At 40.3% G+C, this 27,427-nt stretch overlaps 1 protein-coding gene across 3 annotated transcripts in view; it reads right to left on the reverse strand.

The window, feature by feature from the left end:
• Nucleotides 1–27,427, reverse strand: part of LOC127452044 (RNA binding protein fox-1 homolog 1-like) — a 408,281-nt gene that overhangs the window by 313,325 nt on the left and 67,529 nt on the right. The window contains exon 3 of one of the 3 annotated variants that reach the window (XM_051717184.1): nt 22,518–22,565. The exons of the other annotated variants lie outside the window; for them this stretch is intronic. Coding sequence (XP_051573144.1) covers nt 22,518–22,565 — 48 coding nt within the window. The remainder of the gene's footprint in view (nt 1–22,517; nt 22,566–27,427) is intronic. 3 annotated transcript variants of the gene reach the window in all.

Raw genomic sequence — 27,427 nt, forward strand, 5'->3', positions numbered from 1 at the left:
TCATTCAACTCACAATTAGGCTGCTTTAGTTAGGTCTGCCGGAATAAGAAACCACAAACATTGATTGTGATCTATAACTCTGCAATAAATTGAATGGCATCTATGCTAATATTATTCTATTTATATCCCTGTCTCAATCTCGGGACTCCTATCCTGAGGTCACCAGAACTGGCTGGATCCAGCTCCATTCCTGCTTTGTATTGGACTCCACTGCTACGTGTCTCTGAGTGATGATGACTAAATGCATCCAGTGCCAACCAAAAATCACTTCAGTCTATTACGATGGACTTCAGAGGATGAACTGATGCTAACTCAAACCATAAGACATGGGATATATCATATGCCACTGCCTGAACCTTGGACTTAGGACAGACCTCACAGAAATTACCGGCTGGTTGAACTGCGATGCACCTCACTGATCTCTGCCTGCATCACCTTGGTCTAATGATGGACTACAGTCTTATAATGGAATACATAGACTATCAATTAATTGCCAACAAATCCTATGTGAACTTCTGCAGTTAATCCAGGATGAAAAGACATTAGTCATTAATCTTACAGTTCTTACAAAATCTTTGTTTAAACACTGACCCTTAACACTTACTTAGTTTAATCATTTTAAACCATGACTTACACTATACATAATTAAGTAATACTGGCATTATATTCATGATGTTACCCAGAGGGGAACTGGCCCCACAGTGAACCTGGTTTCTCCCAAGGTTATTTTTCTCCATTAACCAACATTTTATGGAGTTTTGTGTTCCTTGCCACAGTCGCCTTCGGCTTGCTCACTGGGTTTCTAAATACAATTATTATTTAATTACTTATTTTTAAACACAATTCAAAATTGTATTTCATCAAACTACACAATGATGACTCTAAGGCATTATAGATACTACAGTTTAATTTTCTGTTAATGCATGATTTTCTGTAAAGCTGCTTTGAAATGATGTGTGTTGTGAAAGGCGCTATACAAACAAAAATGACTTGACAGGGCACAGCTTTTATGTCACATACACTACGCAAGCTGTACGAATTATTGGGTATTAAATAGATTTGGACAAGTGTGTACCATCCACAAACGGACGGCTTGGTCAAACGATTTAATAAGACCTTAAAGAATATGATTCATAAGTTTGTGCACGAAGATGCTCGGAACTGGGATAAGTGGCTCGAACCCCTGTTGTTTCCAGTGCGAGAGGTCCAGCAAGCCTCCACTGGGTTTTCCCTGTATGAATTGTTATATGGGCGTTAGACGTCATGAAGGAAAATTGGAAGGAGGGACCTTCAGAGAGCAAAAATGTAATTCAATACATGACCTGAGAGCAAAACTCCACACACTGGAGCGACTATCACAGGAGAATTTGCAACAGGCGCAAGAATGACAGTCCCAGCTGTATAACAGGGGAGCTCGGCTACGGGAGTTTGCACAGGGAGATAAAGTATTTGTATTGCTGCCCATATCGAGCTCGAAATTACTCGCGAAAAGGCAAGGGTCCTTTGAGGTTACACGGAGAGTTGGGGAAGTCAACTATGAGGTAGTGTGTACGGATAGGGGCGGGACACATCAGATTTACCACCTCAACCTACTAAAACCATGGAGAAAGGTGGTCCCCATATCCTTGGTGATACTAGTTCAGGAGAGGGAGGAGATCGGAATGGAGGTGAATCTAAAAGCCAATAAGTTCACCCCAGTCTCATGTGGAGACCACCTCTCACTGTCACAACGTACGGAGGTTGCCAAGTTGCAAAATAATTTCTCTGACGTGTTCTCACCTCTCCCCGGCTGCACTAATCTCATAAAACACCACATCAAGACAACCCCAGGGGTAGTGGTATGCAGTCATCCCTACCGCTTACCCAAACACAAGAAACAGGTAGTATGGGAAGAGTTAAAGGCCATGCTTGATATGGGGGTAATAGAAGAATCCCACAGTGATTGGGCCAGCCCAGTGGTTCTGGTAACTAAGAGTGATGGCTAGGTCCGGTTCTGTGTGGATTATAGGAAAGTTAACGCGGTGTTGAAATTTGATGCTTATCCAATGCCTCATGTTGACGAACTGCTCAATCGGTTGGGCACAGCTTGCTTTTATTCAACATTGGATTTAACAAAGATATATTGGGGCTTGGGAGCTCAGCGAGTATTGATGCTGACTACCACCCCTGGAGTCGTGAGTTCGAATCCAGGGTGTGCTGAGTGACTCCAGCCAGGTCTCCTAAGCAACCAAATTGGCCCGGTTGCAAGGCAGGGTAGAGTCACATGGGGTAACCTCCTCATGGTCACAATTAGTGGTTCTTGCTCTCAAGGGGGCGCTTGGTAAATTGTGCTTGGATCGCGGAGAGTAGCATGAGCCTCCACATGCGGAGTCTTCGCGGTGTCATGCACAACAAGCCAAGTGATAAGATTGATGGTCTCAGAAGCGGAGGCAACTGAGACTTATCCTCCACCACCCGGATTGAGTTGAGTAACCGCACCACCATGAGAACCTACTAAGTAGTGAGAATTGGGCATTCAAAATTGGGAGAAAAGGGGATATAAAACAAAAAAAAACAAAGGGATATTGGCAGATCCCCTTAACGCTGAATTCTCCACACTGTTTTGTTTACACCACTTTGTGACCCTTCCGTTCGGTTTGTTTGGAGCCCCGGCTACATTTCAGCATCTTATGGACAGGGTCCTCAGTCCGCTCACTGCGTATGCCACGGCCTATTTGTATGATATCCTTATTTATAGTAATGATTGGCAGCGGCACATGCAGCATCTGGGGGCCATTCTGAGGTCGCTGCGATGAGCGGGGCTCACAGCAAACCCGTGGAAGTGCGTAATTGGGCGGGTGGAGGTATGGTATCTGGGGTTCCACCTGAGTAATGGTCAGGTGCAGCCCCAAATTGATAAAACCACAGCAATCTGCCCAAGACCCAAGACCAAAAAGGAGGTGAGACAGTTCCTAGGGCTGGCTGGCTATTATCAAAGATTTGTGCCTAAGTATTTGGACATCACCAGCCCACTGACTGATCTATCTAAAAAGGAAGCTCCACACCCGGTCCAGAGGACAGAGCCATGCCAACAAGCAATCACGCAGGTAAAAGCTGCACTTTGTGGTGGGCCACTTCTGCATTACCCTGACTTCTCTCTCCCTTTTGTTTTGCAGACGGATGCATCGGACAGGGGTCTGGGTGCAGTGCTGTCCCAAATGGTGGAGGGGGAGGAGCGTCCGGTGCTTTACATTAGTTGGAATCTCTCTATAAGAGAGACAAAGTACAGCACCATAGAGGAGGAGTGTTTGGCCATCAAGTGGACGGTCCTCACTCTCCACTACTAATTGTTGGGACGAGCATTCACACTCTGTTCAGACCATGCCCTGCTCCAATGGCTCCACTGCATGAAGGATGCCAACGCCTGGATCACCCGTTGGTATCTAGCACTCCAGCCGTTTAGGTTCGAGGTGGTCCACAGGCCGGGGGTGCAGATGGCTGTTTGCGGAATTCCTCTCCAGAAGTGTGGGGGGGAGTGGGCAGGCCGGACAGAGTCTGGAGGTGGGGGTATGTGGAGGCGAGGGCGTGGTCGAGCGTTCGTCTGGGGAGAGAGGATGTGGTAAGGGTTTTTACCTGAGATGAATTGCTGGTAATTGCTGTTTCTTTGTTTGCAGTGAGAGACGGGGGAAATAAAATGGGCTAGACCTCAGAGTGAGGAGGAGAGAGTTTCAATTAACTCCTCAAAATACAATGTCTAAAATGTGAAGAATTATATTTTTATTGTCAAATTGAAAATGCATCTTCAGAGAAGCATGATTGTGCCTCTGTTTTCTTCAGAACAGGACTGGATCAACTTATGAATGTATTCATAACTTATTATGAATAAGTGTCTGGTACTTGTATATGGGTCAATGACAAATAAGGATGTCAGAGATGTTGTATAGAAACATCTTTTTAAAGGTTTCAAATTTTTTTTAGGAAAAAATATTTTTACAATTAATTTTTCAGTTATACAAAGTTTGAATATGTTAGGTGTATTCCAGTCATTTTCATATTTAGCAGTTTTATGTGTTTTTGAATAACTTAATAAATCTAGTTGAATAGAATAATCAAAATCGTAAAACTACACTTCCATCTGGCCTCTAATGCAATCAGCATTAGCGATACTGGATGCTGGAGCTGAGGAGGTGGGCGGGCCTGAAGTGAGGTAAAGAACGCACCGAACTTCTTCTGTGTTGATCCGAGCTCAAGCTGCTCCGCCCGAACGTGTGCTGCGATGAACACATAGATAAGATAGTTCTGTTTAGATTGAAAAGACAGATGGAATTGTCCTCAGAGAAGCGTCATTGTCCGTTGACTTTTGAAAATCTGTGCACTTTCTGTAGACACTTTATTTTTATATTCATCTTGATTTTTTATTTCATGTTGAAAAGTAATGCTTTGAAAGCTGACTGTGGAGTTAATATTTACACTAATCACCTCGAATTAAACTTGTGGAAGGCCTCTAAAACTCATTCACAGCACACAGCCTATGTAGTATGTTGCAACAGTGAGAACCTTTTTAAGCACTACATCCTGCTTTAGATTTGACAAAAGATATTGTAAAGCAGTAAATTGTTTATTATGAATTTTATGTTCAATGAATTGAATGTCATAGAAAGATGTTTTGAATGTTTATACATTTATACAACTGATTTATGTATCTGATTAAATTAATAAATTGTAGAACCAAATACTTGAGTATTCAATATTAACTGACAAGTAACACCTCAGTTACTTTTAATGGTTTATAATGCATTTTCACTTTAGAATACTGTTCCAAATGGTTAGTAATTCCTTCAGAAGGATGTGGGAACATTTCAGTCATTACTAGGGGGTTACCATAATCTTCACTTTAGAATACTGTTCCAAATGGTCAATCACTCCTTTAGAAGCATGTAGTAACACTTTAGTCATTACTAGCGGGTTACCATGATCTTCACTAGGAATACTGTTCCAAATGGTAAATAACTCCTTTAGAAGCATGTAGTAACACTTTAGTCATTACTAGCAGGTCACCATGATCTTCACTTTAGAATACTGTTCCAAATGATAATTAATTCCTTCAAAAGGATGTGGTAACTGTTAAGTCATTACTAGGGTGTTACCATGATTTTCAAAGTAGTTATTAATAGAAACCTATAACCCCAAAACACAGAATCAGCGTACTCATTTGTAATGGCTAAGAGAGATATCAAGAAGAACCATATACTATTTCTGTGATGTAAGTTGGCTAGTAATGATATTCTTCCAGCCAATGTATTAATTTGGAGGGGTTATTTCTTTAAGTTCATTTCTGGTTAAAGAGCACATGAGGGACACTGTCCTGCTTCTGTAAAGATGTACTTTATTTTTTGTCACTAAATAAAATATAATCATTTACATTGTCATTCCAGTGCTGGAATTGGTGACATCATAAAGACTTTGCCCCCACTCCCTGAAGAAAAAAAAAGAAAAACTTCTGAAAATAAATCACTGTAATGACTGTTTAAATGACATTTGTGGTAATGTTGGATGATGAGTCCTTTTGATCCATTATAGAAATAATGTAAACTTAAGTGGAGGGATGCTGAAAGAATTGACACAGGAATGAGGTAACCTCCTGAAATTGTGTTAACAAGGACATTTATACACAGTTCTCTATAGGAGGCGTAACAACATTTACTAGTTATTAACAGCTAACCCCAAACATAAGTCTGCTATTACCTAGTGATTAGGTAAACAATCTTGTGTATTAGTTAACAATAGTGATTAAGATGTTAATGTAGCGCTAGTCATTTTCCTGCATTAGTTCTTGATTAGTTTAGCATTAATTATGAAACAGTATAGTTACTTAGTAGTTCTCCAGGAGGTATGAACATTTTTTTAGTTACTGATTACCTAATAGTGAACTATTGCATTCATCTGTGTGCTATTATTTGCTAATAGTGGTGTAACGGTACATGTATTCGTCCCGAACCGTCATGGTTCGGTGCATGCTGTCAGACGAAGAATACATTTGAGTCAGTCGCAGGCGATCCATACACCAATCCAGAAAGGGGTGCACGCAGTAATGCAACGCTTTTTGCTAACAGCCACAAGAAAAAGAGCAGAAGAAGAAGATACCATCCATGAACCAACCCAAACAAGAATGGCGAGTTCAGATGACACACAAGAGCTCGAAGACCCGCCTGCTTGTTTTAAATCTGCAGTGTGGGAAAGTTTCGGGTTCCCAGTGAACTACGGTAGCAGTGAAGAGCGAGTGGTAGATAGGACGAGGATGGTTTGTCAGCGTTGTAAAGCAGCTGTACGGTATGTGAGTGGAAATATGCCAACATGCTAACACATATCAGACACATCATCCAGATGTGCCAATCACCGGAGCTAGGCAGAAAAAGATGACAGGAGTGCCAAAACTTATACCTGCAGCTTTTAATCAGCCTCTAGATGTGAGAGCAGACAGGGCCAAAGTCATTACCCAGACAATTGGCATATACACAAACAACATATAGTTTAAGTGGAACAAATTGTAACACTCCTTCTCCTAATGCACAAGTTTAATTTTTCATTATTCTATTTATTTTGTACTTTATAACAAAAGAGATGCTTTTCAGTTTTGTAGCTGATTGTGACCAAATACCTTATGTTTTTTATCAGCCCTACAAAAAAATATGACCTATGTAAGAGTGCATTCTGTTTACTGCTTAGTGCTTAATACATTAAAGGAGGCTGTACTGTACCAAATACCTCAGGGGGGACTAAATGCCACTAGGTGGAACAAACTGTAATTTGCACTACTGTCTGTTCAAAATAAATGAAAAGAAACCTAGCATTTGGGATTTGTTGTTTTTCCTGTTGTCCCGAACTCGTATCGAACCGTGACCCCAAAACTGAGGTACGTACCAAACCGTGACTTCTGTGTAACCTTAACACTGCTACTTACTAATAATTTAATATTATTAAATAAATGATATTAATAATATATATTTAGTTATATTATATAACTAAATTTAGTTAATAGTAGTAACTAAAATGTTAATGTTGTGCTACTCATTTGTTCCTGTGTAGTTACCCATTAATGAAGGATCAATGTTCAAAGCAGGCCGAGCGCAGAGCAGCTGCACTTATGCGTCTCGTGGACTGATCTCGAGCTCTCAACCTCACTGCTCACATTTCAGCGACAAAACAGCATTGACGCTGAGAAAACACCATGGCAAAATGCAAAATGCAAAAAAAAAAAAAAAAAGGAGAGTTTATTGATTGTCCTGAATAAAAATAAAATCCATGATTAAAGTAAAATTTGATGTATTTTATTAGACATACTCTAAATAAATAAACAAGGCAATCCCTCAAAGTAGTCAGTTTTAATATTTCAAAACTGAATGAGCCTTATACAGGGTTTATTAAAACAAATAATAATAATCCATCTATCCATTTTCTATAGCCACGTGTCCTATGCAGAGTCACGGGTAGTCTATCCCAGCTATCTCGGGCTGAAGGCAGGGAAACACCCTGGACAGATGGCCAGTCTATTACAGGGCGACAAAGACATTCACACCCTCATTCACACCTACAGGCAATTTAGAGTCTCCAATTCAACCTGCATGTTGTCTTTGGACTGTGGGGGAAACTGGAGCACCCAGCAGAAACCCACACGAGAACACGCAAACTTCGCACAATTGAGCCAGGACTCGAACCCAGGACCCTCTTGCTGTGAGGCGACAGTGCTACCCACTGAGCCACCGTGCTGCCCTGTTAAACTAACCAGCTGCAGACTTGGCTTGGACTTGTGAAAAAAGACCTGTGAACATGTCTGGCTAGTAGGCATTGCCTTGTGCATGTGAATCAGTAGCAAGGCGATTTGTTTTACCGTTTCCATAGCGTCAGCTACAGACGCAGCGTCGAAGTAACCAACTTGAGAGGGAACGTCTCCGTTACGACTGCAACCTTGGTTTCTTTGAAAGGAGGGAACAAGGGAACAAGCATGGCTTCCTTTGAAATGTCATTAAAATTGCACAATGACGTTTATCAAATTGCAAATAATCTCTCTATAGTTCAGATAATTACTGTCCCAGTTCAATATTGAAGGTAACAAAAGTGTGCAATAGCATACACTACTTTTGCAATGTTCATTCCGTTGATGTTATCTGCATGATTTTATCCGTCGGAGTTCGTGGACGCACGGCACATAGAGCCCCATTGAAGCCGTGCTTCAACGGGAGTCTATGGGAGCTTCATGAATTTTTATCCTACCTGGAAGCCTGGTTTCTCTATATGATCTCTATATTGATCAAGCTCTCAAATGGGCTAAACCACGTAACAAACTCCAATCATTGAAACGGTGATGTACGTGAGTGACAGCATTTTGAATTAAAACACAATCATTGTAATTTAGTAGGTGCAGAAATTTTGTAGGTTTATTTAAAACAATTCATTTAGTGATTATAAATCTTCACTTTTGCCATTGGCATATGTATATGTACACACAGTATATATTTTTGCATTTTTCGCACAATCCTATATAGTGCTCATGTAAATAAACATTTGGTCAGACCCATGAAATGGTGAATCCACAAGTTACCAGAAACACGTTTTGTCCAATCTGTTTCTATTGTATGCACAGATAAATCCTTCACTCATCTCAATCATTGCACATCACTGGCTCTCTGACGAGGGTCCAGTCTCTCTTTTTTTCCACCAGTCAATCGCACATTCCTCTTCATCTGTTAACGTTTGTTGTATTCTAAATAAAATTAACTAATTTCTTTGGTTTAGCCTGAGCTAGGCTACATCTGTGTATATTCGTACACACAGAGTATTGATTCTTAAAAAACAAATTGTTTTAAACCATGTTTAGATGGGAGGAATTGCAGAAATAATTAAAAAAAATCATGTGCGTCAAAATCCCCACTAGACCCCACTGCTGGCTGACTTCCCAGGAGACTCCAGCTAGTGGAATGAGTTGCCACAGTCAGGCTGTACAGCTGCAGTGCTCTCTACAACTTTCCTCTAATAAAAGCAGAGGCGGAGAAACCCGCTGAGGGGCCCTGGAGCCGCTACTGCTGGGAAACTAATGCTCCATTCTCATCTACACCACTGATGGAGCTCAGGTGCACAGCATCACTCGCAACGTACACAAGGCCCATTCCTTTATATTGACAGCAATTCCACCATCGCATGATCTAAATTACTATTGTATAGCCCATATATACAGTCCTCTACAAGTAGCGCCTTGAGATGGAAGGTAGGGACTCTATTTTAGCGCCACAGACTATAAATGGGGTTGAGTTGTAAGTCAACTTGTAGATGTTCAGACGGAGCTTGTTGGTCCGCTGACTGAAGCTGAATGCCAGACAAGATTGGAAAATGCTTCGAGCACCAGCTCGGCTTTGACTACCCATTGCCATTCGAGCTGGACTGATTGCAAAACATGAAAAAGGCATCGTCTGAAAATGTCTCTCTGACAGTAGCCCTGGTGATTGTCGCTTGAGCCCAATTCCAGCACTGGGGGTATATTGATTTTGTCTGTACTGCCTGATGCAATGCAATACAGTTTTCAAAAGTGCACCTCGATTCCAATTTTAGGGCTTGGACCACTGCTTATACGGGCTAAGTTTTACACTGCAGCTGGCGGACCGTCTCATCTTGGTCAAGACAGATGGTTCTCGCTCTTCGCTGATTGTCTGCTGTGGCCCACAATCAGTCAGCCCCTTGCCTCCTCCACCTACCGCCGAAAGTCCACTCTCCATCAGATGAAAGAGTTAAAGGGAAAGGAAGTGTCTGACAAATAGAAAATCCTTCCATTTCACAGGAGGGGAGAATTCATTACCCTCCTGTCCATGCTCATTTGCAGAGGAATAAAATAATGGGTGTGAAGAAACAGGACACAGCAGCATGGATTAAGCTGTTCATCACAATGCTACATACTTGCTGATGCAACAGAGATTGATGTTGCATAATATTTATACATGGACTTTTGGCTGACATTGTTTGGAGACTACCTATTCATAAAGATTTATGGGGCACGCTTTAAGATGGAAGCTGTACGTATTTTGATTTGGTGTATCAAGTGCACTGCATGTAAGAAGTAATTACATGAAGTTCACTAACATCCCGAGGGCAACGTTGGTAATCAGTAAGCAAAAAACTAAAGACCTTGTCCCTAGGCTAGCATTGCAGAAGAGTGCAAGACAATAAACGTTTTTTGTTGTTGTTGATGTTTTCTTTCTTTTTATCGACAACAAATCTACTCCTGTTGTTTGATGTTGTTGTTGTCTTTCTTTAGAGTAAAACAAAAGAGCATTTACTTACTATGTTTAGTTTTGTTGTTAAATGTTTACTTTTTTAAAACAACAGCATTTCTATTTTTTTTTTTTTTTTTTTAAGATGTTTTATTTTTGAAGACATTTACTTTTTGTTTTGTTGTTGATTTTTTTTTTTTCGAACACTAGACAGAGCATTTTCTTACAATTTATTTATTTTTTTTGTAAAAGATGTTTTCTTTTTTTAAACACAAACTGAGCATTTACTCATGTTCATGCAACAAAACAACTACTTCATGGAGTGAGAATAAACGCTCTGTTTGGCAGTCCTATCCTTCGGGATTTTTCCACCTGAAGAGAAGCTAAATGGATTGCATCATTTGCCCTTTTGAGAGCTGCCACAAAAAGCAGAACTCTACATGTGTAGTACCAGCAGTATCATTGCTAAAATGAAAACAGTGATTGCATGTTTCATAAATGACCATAATCACTGTTGCTTAGAGTCACACTCCACATTTGCAGAGCAGCTACACTGTGAAAAACCTGTGGGAAGGAAGAAAATTTCCACTATCATACCAAGCTACATTGTATTAAAGAAGCATCTGGCTTTTGGCAGGGTAGTTTAACTGCAGATAGCGCACCAGCTTTGTTTAGGTGACATTTAGTTGGTAGCCTAGGCTATAGACCCCGCCATTATCTGCAACACAGCTAGCTGATGGCAGAGTAATTGAAAAAAAGTGGTTACTTTGAGGAGAGACGTGTGGCGGCACTTAAACGAGAGTGCAGCTACCAGAACTGGAGTGATTGTTGGCCACTTGTGAACCTTGACCCTCGGCATTAAGCTAGGTAATAAGCAGAGCACTAAAAGGATTGTATACTGCCAAGACCAGAAATTTAGGCATTGTGTCGTGTTAATTAAATTGGAAGCCTGTGGCAAATCGATTAATTCCAACCCTTAATGGAATTATGTGATATGGGGGACATGCCAAATTTCAGGCATTCTAAAACATGGGTTTCAGGTGGTTCAAAAGAAACCAGGAACGAGCTCTGTGAGGCAGGTCTGAGGCCCAGGTTAATTGGCTCCCTGTTCCTTGTGGTCATTTCAATGATCTTGATCTCTATTGATGGTTTGCGCTTGGCTCAGGGGGACCTTTTGTTCCCGACTATTTCAGCCACATAGATCTCGCACATTAATCTTTGTGTACCTTTTGCCTCCAGACAACAATAGATAGTAAGGAGATTGTTGTTACGAGTGCTTCACTAGCTTTATTTTAACTCTCCTACAGTATTACTGTGCTGTGTGTCATGTGGTGACCGGATGTAATGGAATGCATTGTGGGCCTGGTGAGAAATTACCACTCAGAGCCCGACTAAACCAGTAGATCATGCTGCCTCACACCGCAACTGGCCAAAGGTTTTCATTAAGCAATGCTTCAGATCTTCTATTACTCATGATATTTCTGACATTTTACCACCATTTCTCTTATTACCCAAAGGAAAATGGAAGAGGGAAAAAAAGGAGGAAAGGGTTATTAGGCGCTTCCTTTTTCCCTCTGCTTTGTTCAAGTACAACCAGGGCCTGTGTTTGCATAAAACCTTATCAAATATGGCTGTCTTCTGTTTGATTCCTCAATTAGCACAGGGTCTGGCTTAGATCATCTAGCACTGGCCCCAGTCAACATGCATGGAAAATGAGCGAATATTACCAACTAGGGCTGAACGCAGGCGTTTAGAGTAAATCAATACATAATTTCACAGACAGAATGCGATGAGATTAGGTTTATTATCTTTGTAATGAGTAATTTGGGGTTGAGAGTAACATTTTGGTGTGGTTCATAAAGAATGCAGCCCAGAAATGGCAGTGTAGCTCACCATGCAATATTCATCTGAAGGATTCATGGCAAGACACACAAATTCACACAAGAGGTCCTGAATTAAATATGCATTGTGAGAAGCAAAACAGCAACTAAACAGCTTGGCAGTATCACGGGTTCTAATTACGCTGGGGATTTCAGCAGTAAACGTAATGGAAATATTAGCGGACCAATTTACGCATTATGAACGGTGGCATCAATATTCGCTGTATAAATTCCTTCAGCTTTCTACAACTAAATGACTTAATAGAGCATGACAAATCGTTCATACGTTTTCAAAATCATTAAATGCTTGAATCTTGAAGCATTTTGAGCAGGGCCGTTGAAACAACCTAAAAACTGGGAAGAGCACATTATAAACCTTATCATCTTGGCTCATGAATATTAAGTAGGTGATTTGCCAAAAACAGGTAAGCGGGTGGTAGCCATATTAGGGATACCACTTACCAATTGCATATTTGTTCAATCCATTGACGACCAGTGTTGGGTGTAATCCAATTACAAATAATTACTGTAATCTGATTACTTTTTTAGGACAAAACAAAAAAGTGTTACACATTGCATTTTCAATTCTTGCAATCAGATTACAGTTTCTGACGTACGTCTATTTGGGTTTCTGTGACAGCTGAAAGGCATGTATCCCCTTATGAGTCATTGTGAGGGAGAAATGCCTGGTGCAGAATGTGATTTGCGTGGGACAAAGAACATAGAGGAAATATAGACATAGTGTAAAAACAAAAACTTTTCTGTTAAAAAGTGTTTTCAGAAAGTAATTTAAAATAAATTAGCAATGTGATTCAAATGTGAAGTCTTTTGTAATGAATTACTTTCCTCAGTAGCTTAACAAACATTGTTGACGGCCAATGCAACTGGCTGGCAGAATGGCTAGCTACATTTTATGCAAGCAAAATAAATCTCTAAAAATAATAATAATAATCCTCGTGCTAAAAAAATTCTTAAAGAGTGGTCGGGCACCCCTGATTTGGACTAAAGCTGCTAAAGAGCAAAGAACTGCTACTCGGTGAAGGTAAGGTCAAAACCACCGCAGACACACTCTGCAAGATCCTGCCGAGAAATAACTGGTGTGAAAGGTATGATCATTCGAAGAGGTCTGTATGTGACGTGAATTTGTCTCTCTACCTCCAGATCATGTCTCACTTTCAGCGGGAGAGTGAGTTGAAGAGTGTGCGTGTCTGCTGCTCGGATTGGTGCTGAGGACCTGCCTCACACGAGAGCTCCTCTCTCAGGCCCCTTGTGCAGAGTTGCAGCTCCTGCATTATGTATAGATGAAGTGGATTTATGGCCTAAATGTGTATTTGTGGGTGTAAAGGGAGGAAAGTGCAGGCTAAAAGCAGCCAAAGAGTAGGGCATGTCTCTTTAAAATGAAAGTGTTTTATTTTAGCGATGGCAAATTTATCCTTACTGGGTCACATGAAAAATCATGCAACCCTCTACATAATATTATTGAGATAAATTTTCTCTGATCTTATTTTATTCCATTTTTGTAATTAGCTGTAAGTGGGAAATAAAACCTTAAATTAACAGGTGATGAGTTCTAAGTGTACAACAGTTAGTTATGGTCCTAATCATTAGCAGAGCAAACATAGTCAAAATAACTGGCCATATTGTGTCTAAAATGTAAGCTACTCTATATTAACTTTGTGTTTTTAGGACTGTTGTATAAAAGCAATATCACACTAGCAAACATGCTGTTGTACCGATATATATAGTTCAGCACTCTTGCTTAAGTGATTTATACAGTGTATATATATATATATATATATATATATATATAAAGCCCAAATGATATGGGATTTTTGAGACCGATCCCAATTTTAGAGGGGGGAAATTCACTATGCAAAGGTACTCAGAAGGCTGCTTTCTTAAACAAATATTTTTATCAAAGAATATTTTACATTATTATTATACATTGTCAACAAATTCTAGAAATGAACACTGAGAAAATAAAGAATAAATAAAAATACAATAGATAGCTTAATAAACATCAGTACTGTATGTTCAGTATAAGTCAGTTGCTGACCATTTAAATAAAGAATAAATTCAAATAATATAAATAGCTAAATAAACATCAGTAGTACTGTTTAATATCAGTCAAATGCTAACTATTTTAATACTGCCAGTCAATTAGGAGCAGGTTGTAAAACAAGAAGCATTTACACCTGCCGAGTCAAGAGATAAACAATGGCAGTGGTGTTACACCGTATTCTGAAACACAAGTTCAGGGGAAACGTTCAATGGTGGAAAACCAGACTTTTAAATATTACATTTGATAAATTCAATGACTGGAATTGTTCGGTTGAAGGGTTTGGTGAATACATGTTTACACATTAGCTTCCACTCAGCTGAAAAGCAGTGAAAGTAGCTACATGGTTAGCTAGTTACCTATAAGCTCATTGCCACAGAGAGTAAAAGAGTATTTTAATTTCCAGCATTGTGTCTCACCAACTAGGTAACAACAAAGCGTGAAATCAACACTCAACAGACACAATCCATCACCGCACTGTTGTCTGCTGAGCTGCTAAAAGATGCTCTGATGCTTACCTTTCAATCTGCTACATTACTGACTGCACTGACAAACTATAGCTGGCTAACAGCAAACAGATATGATAAACATAAGTGACATGGTTGTCAGGGACAGAGTTAACGTTATATTAGTTATAATGAAAAGTGAAAATGATGGGGTCATTGTTTATTAACTTTCCAGTATGTATTTCACAAACTAGTTAACAACTTACCGCTTAATTCCGCTCTGTCTGCAGTACAGAGCCACCGTCAGCTCAGCTCTGTAAACAATGGAGTCGGAGCATGCTCTGCTGGACAAACTATGTTATGACCCCAATTCAAGCATTGGTTTCTGCATTATATGTTCTGAAAAAAGTTTTCATATCTGCGCATATACGCCGATATGATATCGGTGAAAGGCTAATATCGGCCGATAAATCGGTCGGGCACTAATATTTTATATCTATCTATCTATCTATCTATCTATATATATATATATATGAGATAGATTATAGCTTAAATATACATATATACATATGTATGACTAACAGACTACAGCATCATCAACAGGTGATTGCACACGCTCCATCTCTCTCTCTCTCTCTCTCTCTCTCTCTCTCTCTCACACACACACACACACACACACACACACACACACACACACACACACACACACTTGTTTCTCCAATAACATGTTAGAAACAGCCCAAGCCGGCAGTTCTGTGGACAGAAATGCCTTGTTGATGAGAGAGGTCAACAGAGAATGGCCAGACTGGTTCGAACTGACAAAGTCTACGGTAACTCAGATCACTGCTCTGTACAATTGTTGTGAGAAGAATAGCATCTTAGAATGCTATTCTGATATGCGGGTTGGCGCTGTTTTGGCCGCATGAGGGGGACCTACACAATATTAGGCAGGTGGTTTTTCAGATTAACATTTTTATTGGTTGCTCCTCAAATATGACACAAAGCAAAACATTCATAGACAGAGTCAATCATTATCCCCTTTAAACCCCATTAAACTCAGATAATTTCACCTCCATGGAAGTAATTGATCGAAATATTACAGCAAGATCCTGCAAGTCTGCAACGACCTTCGTCAGCATTGCCGACACATTCATCAATTGACGCCGGATTTCTTTCAGTTCACCATCCGAATTGAGTCCGGGGCTTCCGGCCTGCCGCTGCGGGCAATCAGCTTGAGCACGTAAGTGTCTTTTAATGTCGCCAGAGCCCGAGGATTTTTAATTTTTTTTACATATTGTCTTCCTAGAACAGTTAATAATCAGGGTGTATCGAATCTCACCGGTTTATGACACAAATAGTATTAAAACTATCAAAGTGCGCAGAGCTCACCGCTCACACTTCCGCTCCTCGCACAGCGTCACGTGACCGATCAGGCAGGTGGTTTTATAGTTGTGGCTGATCAGTGTATACAAAACTGCATTGGGGGCCCAGAGACAGCCAAAGCAGTGGTGTCAGAGGGATCTTCTACCAAAATATTAAAATATTTTATAGAGTTTATCAGTCGAGTGCAGTAGGATATGAATGTTAAAAGATCATCTGTTCATTTTGAAGCATAATGACAGCATATAATTTTTTACATTCAAATAATGTTTTATATTTTGTTAAATTCAGATACCCAAGTATGGGGGCATAGAAGCCCTTGTGAGGGGTTCAGGGGTATCCCCTGAGAGAAAAATTAGAAAATGTAAAATCTGAATGGACCATTTATATATTTTCATTAGTGACAAAGACTATGCTACAAACTAGTAATTTTATTTTCTTTCCTTGACATCCATGCCAGAGATGATGACATCTGATTAATTTCACAAAATTAGAACAGAAATGTATTTGTTTGTTATTAAAGGCTCCTAACATGTTGATTAATAAAGCTAAATTTAGAAGGAAAAAAACTTTATGTTCTAAAGGTGCTCTGGAACCACGTTAACTTTTGCGGTGCCTCACGTTTTCTCACTTGCGGGGAAAAGAGGCAACACGTGCAGAGTTGGACAGGGCATAAATAGAGCGTGTTCGATGCTAGAGAAAAATATTCAAGAATACACCATAGAAAAATCAGATCTGGTGTACACAGCACTGTTGTTTTGTCACTGTTGTTTTTGTCACGCTGCTCACTAGAGACGATGAGAGGGCGTAATCGTCGTCATGATGTCTTGCAGATGGAATCAATCCAGGGTCCGGACCCGGAACGCGGGACTGGCGTGGCAGTGACATTAGCTACTTCATACAGTCTGAGGCTGCGTTTCCACTAATGCGGAAGAAATCTGATCAAAGCCGCTCCCAGAGCGTGGCGCTCGGCTTCCGTAGGAATTAACTGAAAGCGCTCGCTCACTTTAGCTCACCACGTGCCAGTGGAAACGTATGATAAGAAAGCCGAACTACTTGTGTTGTTATCAACACGCACCTGATCGTCTAGATGTAGAACACAGGCTAAATATCGACAATTACTCAAAAGCTTATCATTGATATCGTGGATTTTTTTTTCACATTTAGAATAATAAGTAAAGTCATCAAAACTATGGAATAACATAAATGGAACTATGGGAATTATGTTGTGTCTAAACAAAATCCAAAATAAATCAAAACTGAGTTATATTTTAGCATCTTCAAAGTAGTCACCCTTTGCCTAGAATTTGCAGACATGTACTCACCAACTTCTTAAGGTATCACCCTGGGATGCTTTTTAAACAGTATTGAAGGAGTTCCCATCTATGTTGGGCACTTATTGGCTGCTTTTCTTTATTATTTGGTCCAAGTCATCAATTTCAAAAACTTTTTTTTTTTATTACATTTTAGTTTTGTAATTAAATAAATTAATATGTTAGCACAATTATATTTTTGTCTACAAAACTAATTTCAAACATTTAAGCATACGCCTTCAGATCAAAAGATTTTTAAGATCATGAGCAACATTTCAGTCAAGCATTTCAAAACTTTTGACCGGTAGTGTGTGTGTATATATATATATATATATATATAGCATAAACTGAGTCAGGTTGGACAATTGGCTGAGAATTTAATTACTTGGCTCTGTAGCATATTGCACAAGACACAATTCCTGCCTGTATCTACAAACATAACACACAGTCATTCTTAAAGGGGAAAAATACAGGCTTTTCCTAAAGAGAGACAGTAATCCACAAGGCAAGACCTCACTGGATCAAAAATCGTAAGAACAGATTGAACATATTCTTCCGACAAGATTTCTGTGCTGCAGAGCGCTTATAGGTTTTATCATTCATCTGTTTTTGACGTTTTCTCCTGCGTGCTGGCTGTATCTCAGTCCTCACACCGAGAACTGCAGAAGCTGCTCCCAAATTTATCCTATAGTGCCATCTGATGGTGTATAGAGCTATGAAAAGCCATGCTGATAATGAAGCTGAACCCTGCTGCTGTGAAGGCTGTTAAAAAAATGCCTCTCTCTTCCTATTTTTCTCATCTAACTACCAAGACCTCCTCTATTCTAATGGACTGCTCCATTAGCATAATCTCTTTTGGCATCTGTAGGGAAGCAGCTATAGAAATGAAAAAAAGACTGTTAATAAATAACTGGGCTGCCCTCTTTTCCTTCACCCAGAGTGGCACTGTCACCATCAGGATTCACTGCGTACCACCTTGAAGTCGAGCTCTCAACTTCAAAGACAACAGCGTCGCTCTACCTCTCTTTCTTCGAACACTTCCTCTGCTCTCGAACACACTCTGCTCATCGACCGCTGCTCCTGCCCCAAAGAGAGAGAGAGAAAGAGAGGCTCTTGGTAAAATAAAGGCAGTTTAACAATTCTCCCAGGTCTGCTCTGATGTCTCACTGACACTTCAAATGGGCCTCTTTCATCTCCTTCTGACGCACTTATCCTGCATCATCCCTTCTTCATCTCCTTTCCACTTAATCCACCTGTTGTGAAGAACTACTGAATATCATTTGCTTATTTTCCGGGGTTCTGCGACACCTCACTCTGTGAGTGAGTGAATGGTTGTTTAAGAGCTGTGTGCAATCCCACCAGAGGACTTCCGATAGAATTGAAAAACTTTTTTTTTTTTTTTAAACTTAGTGGAGCTTGCTCAGGCAAAAATCACTATTATTATTGCTTGATTGTTATTGCTTATTTTTGCTCACAAAAATCCCCTTACCTTAAATATTAAACTTTGTCACATAGCTAGTAGCATATCTATCTATCTTATTGCAATAAAAAAACAAAACAAAACAAAAAACACTGCCACTGGATATAACAGAAATCTCCATTAGGTTTTTCCCGAAAAAACCATGCGGGTCAAGTTCATGGAACAGTAGCAATGGCTCCCTTTAGTAAAACACACACTATGTAAAGATCACAAACTGCTGCAAGAGAGGCAATGGCAGTGTTTGAAACCCTAAACCTTGTAACTGATATTCCGCCAGCATTCAACACCAAGTGTAAGTGACTGGCTTATCCACTCACTATTGATTACTGTAATGGAAACCAGTGTCAGTGGTCAACAACTAAATCCTTTTAAACCTGAACTACATGAAAGTATTTTAAAAGGGTGTCCAAACACAAAAAATAAAAAATAATACCAAGTATGAAAGGACAAATTACAAATGAAACAAATTGCTCAGTGGTACCGGGTATCTCACATTCACTCTGGTCCTCGAGTTTTGATCCAGCCGTGTCTGTAAGTCAGCGGCCCCCGTGCGGTCTCCAAGGCCGCATTTTCAGAGAAACATATTTCCTTGTGTCTTATTGATCTGCAGGATATAAAATATGGAGCTCCAAGCCACATCAGCATAATCACTTTTCATGCAGTTCCCCTGGTGCCTCTCAACCAGCAATTAGATGAATCTGTCTGAGGCTAGGTGTGCTACCATAATGCCAACATGCCTCGGGTCTTTTAAGCTATGTGCTATGGAATTTGCCAAATATGTTTTATTTTGCATGTGTATGTATGCTGCTACCATATCATACCATTATAAAAACATCTTTGGTTGTTAAATTGCTCACTTTAAGGGTTCTATTCAGGGATTAAATCGCATAGCTGGCAATGTCTCCTCAGTATAGACAAAAACAATAGAGCTTATCTTTAGCAGCATAAAGGATAACCTGAGTGCCAAAACTGGCCAATCATTTAATTTCCTTTGTATGTGCACTAATTGCATAATTAATTAATTACAAAGGCCACCTAAATGTCTCTACATTTATAATACCATGTTGGGAATGACAAATATGCTTGTACATGACCTCGAAAACAATGGCACATAGTGACTTTATGTGTCAAGCACTGTCAACACAATAGCCGACATCATGTCGCTTAGAAGAGACTGGAAGTCCATACAAGGACATTGATGTTTAAAGGGATAGTTCACACAAAAATGAAAATACTGTCATCATTTACTCACTCTCATGTCGTTACAAACCGTATGACTTACTTTCTTCTAAGGGACACAAAAGGAGATGTCAGAATGTCCAAGCTGCTGTTTTCCTTGCAATGAAAGTAAATGGTGACTGTAGCTATCGAGCTCCAAAAAGGACAAAAAGGCACCATAAACATAGTCCATAGGACTTGTGCACTATATTTCAAGTCTTCTGAAGACATACAATAGCTTTGTGTGGGGACTAGACCTAAATTTGTGACGTTATTTACTGAAAATCTTACCTTCTTGACAGCTGTGGTCACTATTCATTTTCCCTGTATGGAAAAGAGCAGCTTAGACATTCTGCTAAATAATTTCTTTTGTTTCACATACGAAATAAAGTCATAAAGATTTTAAACGGCATTAGGGTTAGTAAATGATGATTTTTATTTATTTATTTATTGATTTATCCCTTTAAGCTCTGAAGGTTTTTTTTAAAGATTTCCTGATTCAATGGCATACCCAAAATTAAAGGCTATTAACTCGACAGTCCATAGTCAGCCACAGAGAGCCACTGACTTAGAGTAAAGAGAGGAGAATGCGGCATTACAACACAGCTCACTTTCTACTCCTTCAATCAGCTCTCTTGTCAGTTTAAAGTCAAATTAAACCTCAGTGGACTAAAATGTTAAACAGTCAACATTCAGTCAATATTGGCATGTCTTCACATCACTTTGGATCCGGAGCCGAGTTTGGCAACTTGCAGCTCTCCATCACATGCTCTGAAGGTGTTTTTAAAGATTTCCTGTTTCAGTGGCGTACCCAAAATTAAAGGCATATAATTAAAAAAAAAAAAAAAAAAAAAAAAAGGGGGTCAAGTGTTTGGTATCACTGTAAAGAAAACTTAAAAAAAAAAAAAAAAAAAAAAAAAAAAAAAAATCAATGATATACATTATGATACTTTCCGAGACTCTCAGCCTAATAAACTGCTGAAAAAAAAATCACAAAAACAATTTAGCCAAAAATTTACTTTTTTTTTTCTCCATATTTTCCATATCTGACATTATACATCTCTGGGTGTAATACATAAAACATAATAATTAAAAAATAATAATAATAATTACATATGCAAACACAACAGTGACTAAAGGTATGAATAGTATGGAGACATGATTTTAGTAATGAGATTTCACAGAATGAGTGCCTTTTGAGTCTGTCATTAACATGGCGCCATCTCCTGGTGGCCAAATGTAACATTGTGTGGATTATCTAATGATCTATATGCATCCAATTACCTTGTGTGTGGGCTCGTTTGAAAGATAATCACCTCCTCCAAATAATGTTCTGTTTATTTTTCGTTAAGTTATAAGGGCAAACACGGCATACAAGCAACACCAACATAACTGTCAAAGCCATATACTGCTCGCTATATTTTTGTCTCTGAGTAAAATAAATAGGCTAGTTGTATTCTACTCTTTGAGAGTTTTCCAACAACATATGATGCATGGCTATTTGATCCTTTTGATATTTTTACTGATTGTTATAATAAGTACAGTGCTACAGTGTTTACTTCATCTTGGCTAAGCAAAAGATTTTCTGCGCCAATAACATCCCCTCGTCTCTTCCAAGCAAATCCTTTCAGGATTTAAGAGCCCTAACTGCTTTATTGCCTTGGAGATAATAATGCAATTTAACACCACCACCAAAAAATAAAAACCCATAGCAGAGGTTCACAGTAAAATGATTGTTGCAATTTTAACAGAAAAAGCCTGTAAAATGCTAAAACCTATTAATTGGTTCATTGCAAGTTACCATCAAAAATTATATTTCATTTCACGGGACAAAACATGTAATGTTAGTATAAAATACTAACAAAAACTAAGATTTTAGGCAGAATGTTAGGGACTGACAGCCTCAATCACCATTCATTTTCATTGTATGGAAATTAACCTTTTGTGCTCTGCAAAATAAAGAAACTCAGGTTTGGAACAACATGAGGGTGAGCAAATGAAGACAGAATTTAGATTTCCAGATGAAATTATCTTTTAAGGTTATAAACTGTAAAATATATAAGTACTTAAATGTCATCCAGTAATTGCTAAAAGAATGTGACAGTTTTTATTTTTTTTACCAGCCAATTTTTTACTGTAAATTTACAACACATAAATAGAATGTAGAATGTAGAATCTAGATCGGTCCATATTGAAAGGTGGCTTAAGCAACTCTGGTGTTGCTGATACAAGAGATGCAAAGCCTGACAGACATTATTTCCATTCCTAAACACACAGACACACACACACAAAAAACATAAAATATATATATATATATTTCCCAGCTACAGTTGCGCGTTTGGCAAGATTTCAAAATTTTCTGCCAAACACTCTTCCCTGTCAGGCTTTGGGAGGTCTACAGTCTATCAAGCACTTCCAGTCCTCCTGGTGTTTAATCCACAGCGGCAAACTGCAGAGATTAAAGGAAATGAACACAAAGGTACAGCATCCATCTTTTACTCACTGTGCTGACGTTCTTATTTAAGCAGCTGCTACTTGCAGCTTTTGGTTCCTGAAAAAGAGGCAGGTGGGCATTAGTCATCCAGAATATCTTGCGCTGGCAAAAAGCTGGTGTGTTTTTTTTTTAAGCCTTGCTCTTCTTCCCACTGAATTTCTGGTGGCATTTTTGAGCACATCAATAAACAGATTAATTAAGAAAACACTTGATTTATGGTGATTTATAATACCCTATTAGGGATGTGTGAAACTACACATTTCCAAAATTGTCTAGACTGTGGGTTGCCCGAAAGACAACTCGACAAACTGAATTTAAGGAAGCCATGTATAATTAGGCTGGTTTCGGGTTACACACTTATAAGAGGGTGTTTATATAACAGGCGTTCTTGCACTTAAAAAAGCAATACTGAGTGCAATGATATGGAACAGAAAGCAGAAGCCATAACACATTTTTTTAAAAGTTGGACTACTTTTAACTTAACACACGGTTTAAAAAAATGCAGTGGTCACGGTTGCTCAATAAACTATGGTTAAAGATGTCTGTCTGAATGTTTGACTGATTTAAACGGATAGCTCAGCCAAAAATCATTTACTCATGTTGTTCCCAACCTGTATGACTTTCGTCCATGTAACATAATAGGATATTTTCAACAGAATGCTACTGACAGACTCAGTCCACATTTACTTTCGTTGAATGGAAAAAAAAAAAAAAATAGGACTTTCTTCAAAAGTTCCACAAAAAAGAAAGTCTTAAGGGTTTGGGATGGCATGAGGTTAATTAATGATGACAGAATTAATAATTTTGGGTGAACTATCCCTTTGTTGGGCAAATATTTAAAAATGCAACTTTTCCGAAAGTGTTAGCCTAATTAAGGCACATTAATTAAAGCACCACCACTATAATATATTTAGGTACTTTCTTATAGTTCAAAAAAATTATATGAAACAATCTTATTTATTGACTAGTCATTGGATGACAAGTCAACCATCGTGACCAGTCCCTACACCCTTGCTTTCGCAGCAGAAGAGATGTTTGCATTTTCAGAAACTTCTTATCTTTTGTTCCATTGTGCTGAAATCCAGTGAGGACCTCTCTGACCTCAACACTACTAATAAACACATGTTTGTAAGTGATGTTATTGCAAACAGCTCAGGCAGCACGAGCTCGGCTGTTAACATATTTAACCTGCCTGAGTGTGCTGGAATATCAATTGTCACTGCTTTATACAACACACCATTAACATTCTGACAAGCTTTCCACTTGAAGTCAACAAGCAGTAATTTCACCACGTTTTACTGCTCTGTCCTTGCAATTCGATCCAGCTTCAACACTATGCAAATACAGGAGAGGGCATCTTTGATGCTCTTTGTGCCCACCATTCCAATGTTGAAATATACGGTGGGAGGAGCGCTGACATTGTGCGCCTAAAGGTTGAGTGTCAATAACTCCTCAGCCGGAGTTGGTGCCGCAACAGAGCCTAAGGCCCCATTTACACATTGCATTACCATGCGTTTCATATCCGGATAATGTCTGGATATTCTTTAGCTGGATTGCATATACACCTTGCAGTCAAACATGTCTCCATTGTAATTGGACAGAGATCGGATCAAAGTTACCTATGAAAATGGAAAACAGTACTTACATATTACATCAGAGGCTGTTAAAACTGAAAATTCTCAATCTTTTAGCAAATAAAAAAACAAAACAAAAACAGATGGATAATACAAATGATTTCCATCACATTGAAAGTCAGGGTTTCCTTTGCGACTCGGTACACTTGATATTGTGTCAGTAAGCTGACGCTATGGGAGTGTCCTTCTATATGACCTAGTTGAAACCTTTCTACAATAACGCCAATTCTAAAATTGGCTATGGTGTTTGAGCCCTGGCCTTTTAGGCACGAAGCTGTCCGGTATAAAAGCAGGCACGCAAACACCATTCCTCAGAATTTTCTTCCTTCAGGACAGCGATTCATCTCTCGTCTTAGAAACCCTCTACATTTTGTCACCGTCAAAATACACGAGCCAGCGGACAGAATCATCGAAACTTAGAAGACTCTCCACCCCTGCAGTGTTCCGGTGGACATTCTACACCTCGCTGATTGACGCTTCATTGTTGAACAGGTCTTCCTTCAGCAACGCACCTGCTCCTCGCAGCGCTTGAGTATCTTTAATATTGCTATATTGTATTATATATATGTATATACACTATATTGCCAAAAGTATTCGCTCATCTGCCTTTAGACGCATATGAACTTAAGTGACATCCCATTCTTAATCCATAGGGTTTAATATGACGTCGGCCAACCCTTTGCAGCTATAACAGCTTCAGCTCTTCTGGGAAGGCTTTCCACAAGGTTTAGGAGTGTGTTTATGGGAATTTATGACCATTCTTCCAGAAGCGCATTTGTGAGGTCAGACACTGATGTAGGACGAGAAGGCCTGGCTCGCAGCCTTTGCTCTAATTCATCCCAAAGGTGCTCTATCGGGTTGAGGTCAGGACTCTGTGCAGGCCAGTCAAGTTCTTCCACACCAAACTCACTCATCCATGTCTTTATGGACCTTGCTTTGTGCACTGGTGCGCAGTCATGTTGGAACAGGAAGGGGCCATCCCCAAACTGTTCCCACAAAGTTGGGAGCATGGAATTGTCCAAAATATCTTGGTATGCTGAAGCATTCAGAGTTCCTTTCACTGGAACTAAGGGGCAAAGCCCAGCTCCTGAAAAACAACCCCACACCATAATCCCACCTCCACCAAACTTCACAGTTGGCACAATGCAGTCAGACAAGTACCATTCTCCTGGCAACCACCAAACCCAGACTCGTCCATCAGATTGCCAGATGGAGAAGCGTGATTCGTCACTCCAGAGAACGCGTCTCCACTGCTCTAGAGTCCAGTGGCGGCGTGCTTTACACCACTGCATCCGACGCTTTGCATTGCACTTGGTGATGTATGGCTTGGATGCAGCTGCTCGGCCATGGAAACCCATTCCATGAAGCTCTCTACGCACTGTTCTTGAGCTAATCTGAAGGCCACATGAACTTTGGAGGTCTGTAGCGATTGACTCTGCAGAAAGTTGGTGACCTCTGCGCACTATGCGCCTCAGCATCCGCTGACACCGCTCTGTCATTTTACGTGGCCTACCACTTCGTGGCTGAGTTGCTGTCATTCCCAATCGCTTCCACTTTGTTATAATACCACTGACAGTTGACTGTGGAATATTTAGTAGCGAGGAAATTTCACGACTGGACTTGTTGCACAGGTGGCATCCTATCACAGTACCACGCTGGAATTCACTGAGCTCCTGAGAGCGGCCCATTCTTTCACAAATGTTTGTAGAAGCAGTCTGCATGCCTAGGTGCTTCATTTTATACACCTGTGGCCATGGAAGTGATTGGAACACCTGAATTCAATTATTTGGATGGGTGAGCGAATACTTTTGGCAATATAGTGTATCTATAAAAGAGCCGCTTATGTGTTCGCGTCTTTTTCAAGATGTAGTTCCGTAAGTGTTCCTATGCGAGGGACATAACCCACTATCAGATCATCATGAGAGCTGCATTCGCTGTCTGGGCCATGCTCACGCAGAAGCAGCTCTCATGGAGTCAAGACTACATTCACTGCGAGGGCATGAGTCTCAAGACGCTACACTCGCGAATCGCCCTCGTTCTGAGGGACGATTCAGCCTCCCGCACCCTCCCACTCACCTCTTCTTTGACTCCCGAGAGATCACACAAGGAGGCACGGCAGGGCCGGGAGGTGGAGCAGCATGAATTTGGACCTCGTGCTGGCACATGCCCTGCAAGCCCCTCAATCTCCATGTACTGCATATATGGCAATACATTATGTGCGTGCTCTGCTGGAGTGCACAATCTCATCACATTCTGCAGTTCTGATGCTGGGGATGTCTCTCGCCGCATCTGGCGAGTGGTCAATGGATGACGTTTCTGCCCCTTCCCCCAGTGAGGGCAAGGAGCATGCATGCACAACTGACAAGGAGATGCTTTGCATCCTTTCAAGGGAGGTTGAAGCTCAGCCTCGAGTAGTCTTCTCCAGAGGAACTTGAAAAAGTCTCACCTTGATGAGTGGTTCCTGCAGTCAGTTCTTCCCGGAAGTTCATAACGTTCTTACAAAATCCTGGTACGCACCCTATTCAGCTCGCTCGCACAGCGATTCCACTCTCCTCACCAAAATGGGCCACAGGGAAGACAAAGGTTATGCCCAACTACCCCCTGTGAAAGAGGTGGTAGCGGCACATCTCTGCCCGGCGAGTAACAGGGCATGGAAGTCATCCTTCCAAACAGTGTCAACTTACATCCGCACTGGCTGGAAAAGCATACTCAGTTTGGCACAAGCCAAGCTGGTTTGGCACTCCACATGATAGCGGTGCTTCAAGTGTTTCAAGCCAAGCTCCTCAAACAGATGGATGATTAAGGTTACGATCCAGAATGTTCAAAGAGCTCCGCACAACTACAGACTTAGCACTGCGAGCCACGAAAGTTACTGCACAGGTCATTGGCAAGTCAATGGGTAACCTGGTGGTTTTGGATCTTCATATCTGGCTGACCCGCATGGAGATGCATGACACCAAAAAAATCTGCTCTCTTTGATGCTCCGGTGTCTCCAGCCGGCCTTTTCAGCAACTCTGTGGATACGTTTGCTGAACGCTACATCACGACTCAGCAACACTCACAAGCTACGAGACATTTCATGCCGAAACGGAGCAGTACTGTAACACAACCAGCTCACTCTCACTCTGTCTCGAGCCAGCGCCCGGCTAAAAACCCCACGCCTGCTGCCTCAGCGCCACCAAAAGTCACCACCGTTAAAGCCGTGCAAATGCTCAGTCTTCCAAGGTTCCGTCCAAAGAAGCGCCGGTGTTACGAGACGAAATACACAATCTCCTTGCAATGGAC

Source organism: Myxocyprinus asiaticus, chromosome 14, assembly GCF_019703515.2.
Source record: "Myxocyprinus asiaticus isolate MX2 ecotype Aquarium Trade chromosome 14, UBuf_Myxa_2, whole genome shotgun sequence".
Classification (NCBI taxonomy): domain Eukaryota; kingdom Metazoa; phylum Chordata; class Actinopteri; order Cypriniformes; family Catostomidae; genus Myxocyprinus; species Myxocyprinus asiaticus.